This window comes from Cyanistes caeruleus, chromosome 6 (genome assembly GCF_971803275.1).
Source record: "Cyanistes caeruleus chromosome 6, bCyaCae1.hap1.1, whole genome shotgun sequence".
NCBI lineage: Eukaryota > Metazoa > Chordata > Aves > Passeriformes > Paridae > Cyanistes > Cyanistes caeruleus.
Genome location: NC_141706.1, coordinates 45688329 through 45698286, shown reverse-complemented (window position 1 = coordinate 45698286; position 9958 = coordinate 45688329). Strand labels below are relative to the sequence as shown.

Sequence of the window (9958 nt, the reverse complement as noted above, 5' to 3'; positions counted from 1 at the left end):
GGGCACGGACCGCCCCCCGCCGCCGCGGGCACGGCTGCGGCCGGGAAAAGGGCGGTGGGAGCGCCACCGTGACAGGAGACCGGGACAGCCCGGCAGTGGTGGTGATGGTGGTGTGCTGGAACTACAGCCTTTGGACAGACAGACACCGTCTCCAAAAGCGCTGCCACTGGACAACTCCGCTCCTGGGACAGTCAGTGTCAAAGGCAGCAGCCAGAGGACAGACTCAGATACAGGCAGTGCCATGGGCAGGGAAGCTCTTTTGCTGCCCCTACTAAAAGGGGATAAAAGATAAAGCGCACAAAGCTGCTGTAGTAGACTTGTCTGTGGCCTTGTTCATACATTTCGCGTTCTGCATGTTGAAAGCTGTTTGCGTAACTTGAGTGCCAAGAGTTACATCTGCTGAGTACCTGGTGTGGCTGCCACCTTTCACAGAGCACACTCACGTCACTCCTGTTTCTCAAACTCGTGAATTGCCAGAGACTCCCTGTTTTGTGCTGTGGATGCAAAGGCAAACCAAACGAGGCTTCAGAAAGCATTTGACCCAAGCTGAAGTTTACAACTTTTCACCAGTTTGACATGGTAGCAAATTTTAGCCTTTCTGGGATCATGTCAGAACACAGCAGTGAGGCACGTGAGTGCTGATTTGGTAGGAACGTGACAGAGCTGAGACAGCGTCCCCGCTTCAGACCTCTATGCACAGCCAAGTGACTCAGAGGTGGAGCCCCACACTTTGCTCAAGCCCTCTGCAAAGGGTGTCAGAAAGGGGTGTGGGCCTTTTTAATGTTTTTTTTTCTTTTTAGATTTCAAATAAGCATTCAGTTTCCAGACACATGCATAGAAGGGTGCTTACCACAGTCCTATGGGGAAACAACAACAACACCACCACCAAAAAAAAACCCAAAAAAACTCAAAAATGTCACCTTAGTCTCATCCCTGCTGAGACTAAGCCATGTATTTAACACCACCTAGCATACTTTATAACTGACCCAGATAAAGGCTTTTCCTTGTGCATGGAAAGCATGTCCTTCAAAAGGCTTCCCTTATCCTGATCCTTCAAGTCTTACAGATGGTAAACAAAGCTGCCTATCTGACTGCTGGTAACAGAACTGCAGTCAGGTCAGAGCAACACCATAAAGGGCCGTCACACATTCACAGGATTAACAGTGCTTGGAATTTGCTTGGGAGCAAATTCCACAGAGTCCATTAAATCAGGATGTCTTCCTGTGAAACAATTCACCATGTATCTTTGCTTCACAGATGCTTTTACACAATAGTGGTGACTATGTACATACAAGTCAACACATATTTCAAAGGCTTTGAACTAAAAATCATTGCATTTAAGATCAAAATTGTCTATTGACAATTAACATGTCTATTTCCCCTTCCCGCACCCTGAACTGGAGTAATAAAAAGCCTAAGTGTAAGTCTGTAAATCTACAGCCAAAGCCTTTACAGAAGAAAGAAGCAGAAACCTTCTGCCCAAGGTTTTTAGCTGTTATCATGCATTACCATGGTGTCAGTTTGCAATAACATTACTAAGGCTTAAATTCCCCCGGGCAGCACAGGCATCTTGGGCCAAACAGACCTTGCTTTTAGGCACATGCCCCCTATGACATCTGATAACAGGCATAAGCCTCCAGGTTCCTTTGGAGCCAAGCATTGCTTAAGTAAGATTCGAATCAGCTTCAGGCTGGTCTCATTATTTTGCAGATGAAGGTCCTTTCAGATTACCAACATCACAGGGAGCTTATGCTGCAGTGCAGGAACACCAGCGGAAAAGGCTAAGAAAGCTGGCACACAAATTCTTTCCAGCAAGACTGATACCGGAGTTGTTAATTTTTGTAGTTCAACCAACTCTATTACATGAGGAAAAAGCCTGATGTTCCACTTCATCAGCTATCTACACCTGATTAATCCAAATCCCTCTAACAGCACAGCACTTGCAGCTCGGTAAACAGATGTGCTTGCAGGCAATACAGCATCACTGAATACAGCAGGCAGGTTCTCAAGAAAATCCACACACAGAGACTAATCAATTTAACTGTTCTTTCAGCCAGAACATGCTCATTTTGCTACAGATCGTCAGAATTCACATTTAAATTCATCCCATCCACTCTTGCATTCAACACCACGCCAGAGGTTTTATTATCACCAGTTTCTGAAGCATTGAAACAAGTTTAGTTTCCCTTCAAAATAGATACAAGATACCATATAGCTGACTGAAGGAAAAAATGGCCAGTGGTAAGAGAGGCAAGGGAATAGCTGTTCTCCTTAGTTACCCCCACTTCCCCTTGTCACACCAAAAACTTGTCCCCAGAACATGAGTCTCTCCTCAGCACAGCAGATTAATAATTATATTAATTGTGAGTGACTCTAGCTGGCCTTTTCCTCATTCTTTCAGTCTGCAGTAATAATTTCAGCCATGTCCCAAAGACCCTGGAAGCTGTTTGTCACACTTCTGTCACTTAACACCTCTGTGTCACTTTAACACAGTAAAAATGAAGTCAACTCCAAAGTAAGTGTCTGTTTTTTGGAGCTACATCCATTCTCCAAAAGGTGTTCACAGTGAATACAACAACATGGAGAAATGAAGCAAGACCAATATAATACACCCTACAGGAGTGAGAAAGAAAGCCAGTGCAATACGGAAAAAAATCAGGCTTGATCCCTCCTTTTCTCCCGTGAGGTTTTCATTCCCTCCTCCAAAGTGGTCAGCTTTTGGGATGCTACATTGATAATTATTGAGAAACACTCCAATAAATTTTTATTTAATATTCAGTGTTCCGATATGCCTGATGAGGATTCATCAACTATTGCATCAGACTATTGCAGGTGCCTGCGTTAGTACCAGTCCTGCTGGGACCCTGCCTGTGGTACTTTCCGGACTTTATCCTAGCATCATTAGAGCTAACCCAAAAGTAAGCAAAATTAAACAGCTCAAACCAGTCTTTATTTACATGCTCAGGGTGCAACAAAAAAGCAAAATCCCGTGGTAACAGAAGAATCACCTTGCCTGGAACAGGATGGTGAGAAAGCAAATTGTGACACGGTCCTGAAAATCCTCTGACGGTAAATCACCCTTTCCTGCTGGGATGACAGGTTTTCTTCCACCAGTCTCACACACAGTCACTGTATGACTCTGCACAGGCCTGGCTAGGGCTGAGGAACAGGATTCCTCCCCCAGAAGCACATGAGGAACAAAGAGATAAAGGCTCTTTTAACCACGAGACCATCCGTGACCGACCGGCCAGGCCGCTGTCACACGGCAGACGATGAGCCGGAGCCTACACCACCGGGGGAGGGCAGCGTGCCCCGGGGGCCCTCAGGGGCCCGCCAGGAGTCGGGTGAGCCCTGCCGGGGCCGGGGCCCCGTCCCAGCTTCCTGCGGTGGGAATCGAGGAACAGTGTGGGTGTGAGGTTGAGCACAGCCGGCAGTGCCGGGCCAAGCACTCCAACGAAGGAAGACTGGCCTCCACCTCATAAAGGAGAGCAAACCAGAAAAGCCGGGATCAGGGAGAAACCCTAAAACCCCTCATCCCTGGCACCGTGTTTGCTCTTCAGCGTACCCAACTCCCCTGCGGCGGCACCTTGATTCTCCTCTGGGTTCTGCTGAGGATAACTTTACAGCTAATCCCGGGACAAGCATGCGCTGACGGACAGCTGTTTATTTTATTAATCTTCGCTGCCTCATGGCTGTAAACACCGCCAAGAGGGAACAGCAGTTTCATGCCTCTGTGCGCCTGTAACGCGCTCACCAAAGCCGAGGGCGAACACTGCCCACGCCCGGCCCCGGTGCCACCGCCTCGGCCACCGCCGGCCCGGTGCCGCCCGGCTGTGGGCGCGGCCGCTCCCGCCCGCCGCGGCCGCACTTCCGCCATGGCGGCGGGGCGGGGCTGGGCTGGCATGGCGGCGCCGGCGGCGCTGCGGCGCTCGTGGATGTTGGTGCTGGGCGGCCGGACGAGGTACCGTTCTCTTGGGCACTCGGCCCCTTGGACCCTCCCTCGGGGGCACAGAGCGGCCCCGCTGCGCGGCAGGGGTGGTGGCTGCAGGGGCGGGGCTCGCTGCCCGCTCCTGGGGCGCGGACCCTTCTGAGGCGCCCCTTCTCCCTTCTTCCCGTGGCAGCCGGTGCTTCGCTTCCCCGATCCCAGGCCGAGCGCTGCCGAGGCCCCCGGCGGGCCCTGCCCGCCCAACTGTCTCCCTGCTGCGCTGGGCGTCGTCCTTCTCCGAGCCGGGCCCCACGGAGAGTGGCCCCAGCGAAGGACAGATCTTCCTCAGCGAGAGCTGCGTGAAGGTGCGGACTCTGGGAGGGGGTCTGGTGTCTCTGGAAGGGTTTCCACACTGCCTGCCCTGCCGTCAGGCAGAGGAGATGTTTGAGTGCAGGCCTTTTAATCCTCTTTCTTTTATTTATTTATTTGTAGAGACTCCTGGAGATCGCAGAAGGATCAGAGTTTCTCAGGCTGCAGGTGGAAGGAGGTGGCTGCTCTGGCTTCCAGTACAAGTTTTCCTTGGACACAGTTATCAATCCTGATGACAGGCAAGGATCAAGGGGTGTTTTGATCATCAGGTGTTACTGTTCTTGGCAAAAATGGCAGGAGGGGTATTCATGAGATGATAGTATCGTGCACTGAAGGCAAGAAGCCTGTGAGATAAGGAATGTGCTGAGGTTGTGTTTCTCTGTAAGGTCTTTGGCACAGTTAATGGTTAAATATGCTGCTTTTTTTGCAGAGTGTTTGAACAAGGTGGTGCCCGTGTGGTTGTGGATGTGGACAGCCTGGCCTTTGTGAAAGGATCCATGGTGGATTTCAGCCAGGAGCTGATCCGAAGCTCCTTCCAGGTGGTGAGCAACCCCCAGGCAGAGAAGGGTTGCTCATGTGGGACTTCCTTCTCTGTCAAATTCTGACTGGACTTAGCACGGATGGACACTGTTTGCAGACACTTTTGGTAGTCTCCAGAGGGTTTATGTTTTTTCTTTTCCCTGCTGCTCCCTCTCATCTCCCTTACCCTGTGACACAGCTGTTACACATAATCGCAGCTGTGTGCATGTTTGCACTGAGCCTGTCTCCAAGGCTTTTTGGCCTTCCCTTCAGGAACGATGAAGTAACCATGAGCATGCACACAGGAGCATCTTCAGCGCCTTGTGAACCACTGGCCATGTGGTGCTGAGTGGCCTGCCCATTCCTGAATGTGGAATTATTTAACTGTCTCTGCAAGAGAAGGCTGTATATATATATATCTGTGTGTGTGTGTTTATTGAAAGTTCTTACTAAAAAAAGTCTATGAAATTAATGGATATTGCTTGTGCATTTACATGTGGGTAAAATCTGGGTTCTTTCAGGTTAGTGTTGCTTATTCCTTGTCTTCAAGCGAATGGGACTTGGAATCTTTCTCACATGTACTGCTGGCTCTTCACTGCCCAGCTTACAGTGGGCTTTTCCAGATACTTTTCTCTTTCCTTGATGAACAGGATTCTCTTGGTCTCAGGAGCCCATGATGGATTTGCTGTAAATTCCTGGGATGATGGTTTTTACTTGTTCAGCGTAAGTGAAACCAAAAAAATTGAGGTAGGAAGAATTAATAGCTTATGTCTTTTATATATAAAAAGAAGAAAAACCTTGTATATATATAAAAAAATAAAATACACACCTCTCTGTGCTCTGCTGCTATTTTAGGCTGTTCCTAAGCCTGATCTGGAATTTTAGGTCATACAGACTCTCAGGTTTCATAGTGTGGTTGCTGCCTGCTCTTGCCAGCAGGAAGGGAGGTTAAGGTGATAGAAACAGAGGAGAACAGGAGTACTGCCTAAGGGTTCGCAAGTCCTTTTGACTTAGAATTGTCTGGGAAGCTTTTCCATAACTAAGTTTACCATTTAGTCTCTGTCTAACATGCCTGGTTTGATGAAAGACTGGAATAGCTCCACTCCTTTCTAAGATTCCCATGGAATGGAAAGTCTAGAAGTTTCCAGAATAACATCGTTTCGATTAGTCATTTTCTATAGTTTTTTATCTGCCAGTAGATGTCTTTTAAGTCAGTGATTCACCTGCTTCTGGATGAAAGGAGAGATGGGGAAGCTATTTTTATTCCCTCTTTTGTATTCTATCTGATCATAACCAAATTGTTTAAGACTTGAGTGTTTCACGTGAGTGTGGGAGCACTGCATGACTTTGGTCTCAAGGGAATCTGCCTATGGCAAACTTTTCAGGACCACAGGCATTTTTTGTTAACTTCCCAAACACCTTTTAAAATTATTTAGTAGTGCATGTGTTCACCACTGTTTTGGCTATTTAGTGTTCAGAGCTGATAGCCAGCTAGTTTCAGTTTCATCAGCAGATGTTAGAGGACCTAGTAGGTGATCTGCTCTTTGTCACATAGGGATGCATATCGATAGGGTGTGGAGCAGTGGCTCTTTCGGTTTAGCCCTTTCTATTTCCTGTAGTCAACATCTACCTAGGTATGTTGCTATCAGAGAGCTGTCACATTTTGTAAGAGAGACTAAAAGAGTGTGGTTGAAAGATTTGTCTAAACCCTTTCAGGGTGTTTTAACCCTACCTTTGTGCTCCCAGATCTTGAAGATGATGTCAGACAGAAGTGCCTTTGAAAAGTGTAAGACTTAAAGCTTGTGTAGGTAGAATACATTAGATAAACTCAATTTCTTTCAGCTGGAATAGCTATAAGTAGGCCAGAGGAGTTGCTTTCTGAACCAGGAAGATCCATTCTTGATGCGTTTCACACAGACTGACCCTCTTTTGAGGTCTTTTATGGGAAGTCTCTTTTGAGATCTTTTATGGGAAATAAAAGTGCAGCGGTAGTGCTGGAGAGGTAACAAACAGGCATCTACCTTGGACTAAAGCCAGCCCTCAGGCCCTGTAAACGTGCAGGCTGCATTTTGGATTACTCTTCTTGCTAAATGTGTCTCATGTCTGTTCAACCTAGCCAGGTTCCGCTTGCCTACACTTGCTCTGTACCGATGCAGTAGATGGAGCAAGTGCTGTCCCCATGGAGTGCTGCCCCTCCCAGAGGGTCTGCCTCTCTCTCCAAGGGACTATGCAGAGGATAAGGCTTTGGTGCTCACCAGTGTCACTTGCAGCGTTGCTCTGAAGCCCGCAGGTGTGATGTGCTCTGCCTGCAGTTCTGGCAGTACTGCTCTGACTGCACTAGGTGGACCCCTTACTCCTCAGGACTCACTGCACTGGACATACACAGGTATTCTGGGGTGAGGTTGGATTTGCTCCATGCAGGACCTGAGCAAAAGCAAAAGTTTCTTTGCAACTGTCTGTTTTGAAGGCAGGATGGTATTGTTGTAGTGTGGTCTTTAGATCAGAGGAACTGCTAGGAGCTGGAGAGGTTCCAGCCCATCCACCATGTTGTCTTGGTTTCCTAGTCCTGCTTCTCAGGAGAAGGTGTAACCTATTGGCAAAACCTACTGGTTTTCCAGTTCCCATTAGGGAATGGGTGCAAAGGGCTGTCTGTCACCTCCTGAGTTGTCCTGGTTCTTTAGAATCTGTCAGTACATCAGAACTTCTGTCAATATTAGGAAGTCAGCAAAGGGGCTCTTGTTGACAGAGGGGTACAAAGGTGATCTTGGTTTATTTTGGCTGTGTAAGCAGAAAAGGCTAGATATTGGTTCCTACTGAAAAAGCCTAACCTGTCAAGTTTTGTGCACTGAATAGGTGACAAAGATGGTATCACACTGTAGCCTGTGGGGCAAGACTTGTGGTGCCAAGAGAAGAACACAGAAGATGAGACAGGGGATTTGATGCTGCTTGGCACATGAGGGGCTGCCAAGGCATATCTGCAGGAGGTCTGCAGTGTGGGAATAGTTGGGAGCCCTTGTAGTGAACCACTGATAAGAAGCTGAAGGAGCTGGAGGTGCTGTCTTCACTTCATGCCAAATGAGAAACTGCAGTGGAAAATCTTTCTCTGCTCCCACATAAAGAAGGAGGATTCTCTCAGTTCACCCACCTGACAAGGAATGAATGATCAAGAAAGATATTTATGGAAACCTTAAGATGAAACTTCAAGGGAAAAGGGCACAATCAGTGTCACTGACAAGAAGGTAGAAGAAGATGGAATAGAAATTCTCCCTTTGGTTACAGTTTCTGGGAGCTCTGTAGAGACTTGTTGGTAGATGACCAGCATATCCTCAGCCTGTGACTGGCTCTGTTCTTTAGATTCAGAGTCTGAATTGAACTGGGAGTCCCCATTTCAAGGCCTCAAGCCAGGCAGTGGTAGGGAAATAGGAGATCTTTTTTATCCCCTCTTTTTCATGGTTTAGAGATATGCATGAGTGCTATGCTTGTGTTGGTGGGCCCCTGGGTGGTATCATTTACTACGAGGGGCATTTTGAGGTAAGTGGCTACAATAGGACCAGTGGCCAACCTAAGGTAAATGTTAGGGGAATAGCTGTCCATCTCACCCACAGATTTTCATCTGCAAAATTTCACTAATCTCAGACCTTTCTCTTGTGTCATTATACATCTGTACAGAGCTGTTGGGTGAGTCAGGAAGATAACAAAGGTTGAGGAACCAATACCCTCTGGATGACACCCACTGGGACCTCTGCTTTTCCCACACAGTAGTGTAATTTCTTGCCACTTTAAGGGCTTGTCTGAATCCAGCACCTGGGGGAGGAATCACTGAACAGTGGAGGAGGCAATAATGGGAAGGCAGAAGTGCATGAAAGAAGGCTTCTCTTGTCTGTGTCCCACGCTATGAAGGCACATGCCTTGTACCAAGACTGTTTTCAATCTTACAAACATTTCAAACATCTGGTGGCAGCTGCAAGTAAAAAACCAAAGTTTTTAAAATTGAGTTTTTACACTGTGAACAGTTTACACCGTAAGCCAGGACTGGTTAGTGGAGTTTATTGTATTAAGGAATTATAATTCCCTGAGTTGGAAGGGACCCACAAGGATCATTGAGTCTTACTTCTGGCCCACACAGGATAGCCCCAAGAGTCACATGTACCTGGGAGCATTGTCCAAATGCTTCTCGAACTCTGGCAGGCTTGGTCCTGTAATCATTTCCCCATGGAGCCTAATCCAGTTCCAGTCACCCTCTAGGTGAAGAATCTCTTCCTAATATCTAACCTAAACCTCCCCTGACACAACTTTATGCCATTTCCTTGGGTCCTGTCACTGACCACCACAGAGATCAGTGTCCACCACTCCTCCTCACAAGGAAGTTGTGACTGCAGTGAGGTCTCCCCTCAGTCTCCTCCAGGCTGAACATAACTGAGTGAGCTCAGCCACTCCTCATACGGCTTCCCCTCCAGCTCCTTCACCATCTTCACTGCTCTCCTCTGGACATTCTCCAATAGCTTTATATCCTTATATCGTAGCACCCAAAACTCCCCCAACACTCGAGCTGAGGCTGCCCCAGTGCAGAGAGCACAGGACAATCCCCTCCCTTGCCTGGCTGGCCATGCTGTGCCTGATGCCCCCCAGGACAGGTTGGCCCTCCTGGCTGCCAGGGCACTGCTGGCTCAGATTCAGCTTGCCATCAACCAGGACCCCCTGGTCCCTTCCCATGGGGCTGCTCTTGGGAGTTCAGAGAAAAGTTCAGAGCAAGTGTGCTATATTTCCTGATGAGCTGCTACAACACATACTTAAGGACTGAACCAAAAAATTGTCTCCACTAGCAAACACCATCATCAAATTCATTATCAGAGAGTGTGGCAGCATGTGCAGTGTTCTGATGCTCCCTTTTCTTTGCCTGTTTTCATGCACACCAGCCAAAGCTCTCAGCATGCTGCTCTGGAATGGGCCGCAGCTGCCAGAGAGACTGGCAGTAGGGGAAGGGATAGCCTTGTGTAATGGTGTGTTTGATACAACTGTCAGTCAGCCTGGATAAAGAACCACAGTTGAAGGGCATAGAGCATTGGCAAGAATAAATTATAGCCACCTGTATTGTATCAAACTTCTGTTTGGGAAGCTTTTTGTTGGATTCTTTTTTTTTTTTCC

The 9958-nt window shown here is 47.9% G+C and overlaps 1 protein-coding gene across 1 annotated transcript; it reads left to right on the top strand.

Moving 5' to 3' along the window:
• The first annotated feature begins 3407 nt into the window (after window positions 1–3407).
• On the top strand, window positions 3408–5662 carry ISCA2 (iron-sulfur cluster assembly 2). The gene is made up of 4 exons (XM_086895985.1): window positions 3408–3961; window positions 4122–4290; window positions 4418–4533; window positions 4725–5662. The coding sequence occupies exons 1-4, from the start codon at window positions 3726–3728 to the stop codon at window positions 4897–4899; spliced, it is 696 nt and encodes a 231-aa protein (XP_086752111.1). The 5' UTR covers window positions 3408–3725; the 3' UTR covers window positions 4900–5662.
• Window positions 5663–9958: the final 4296 nt, after the last annotated feature.

What these genes read in the sequence shown, in the direction of transcription:
- ISCA2 (XM_086895985.1), top strand. Translation starts at nt 3,726, where the DNA reads ATGCCTCTGTGCGCCTGTAACGCGCTCACCAAAGCCGAGGGCGAACAC. An exon ending in GTGCTGGGCGGCCGGACGAG is followed by an intron (nt 3,962 to 4,121) that starts GTACCGTTCTCT and finishes TTCCCGTGGCAG; the next exon opens with CCGGTGCTTCGCTTCCCCGA. An exon ending in TCAGCGAGAGCTGCGTGAAG is followed by an intron (nt 4,291 to 4,417) that starts GTGCGGACTCTG and finishes ATTTATTTGTAG; the next exon opens with AGACTCCTGGAGATCGCAGA.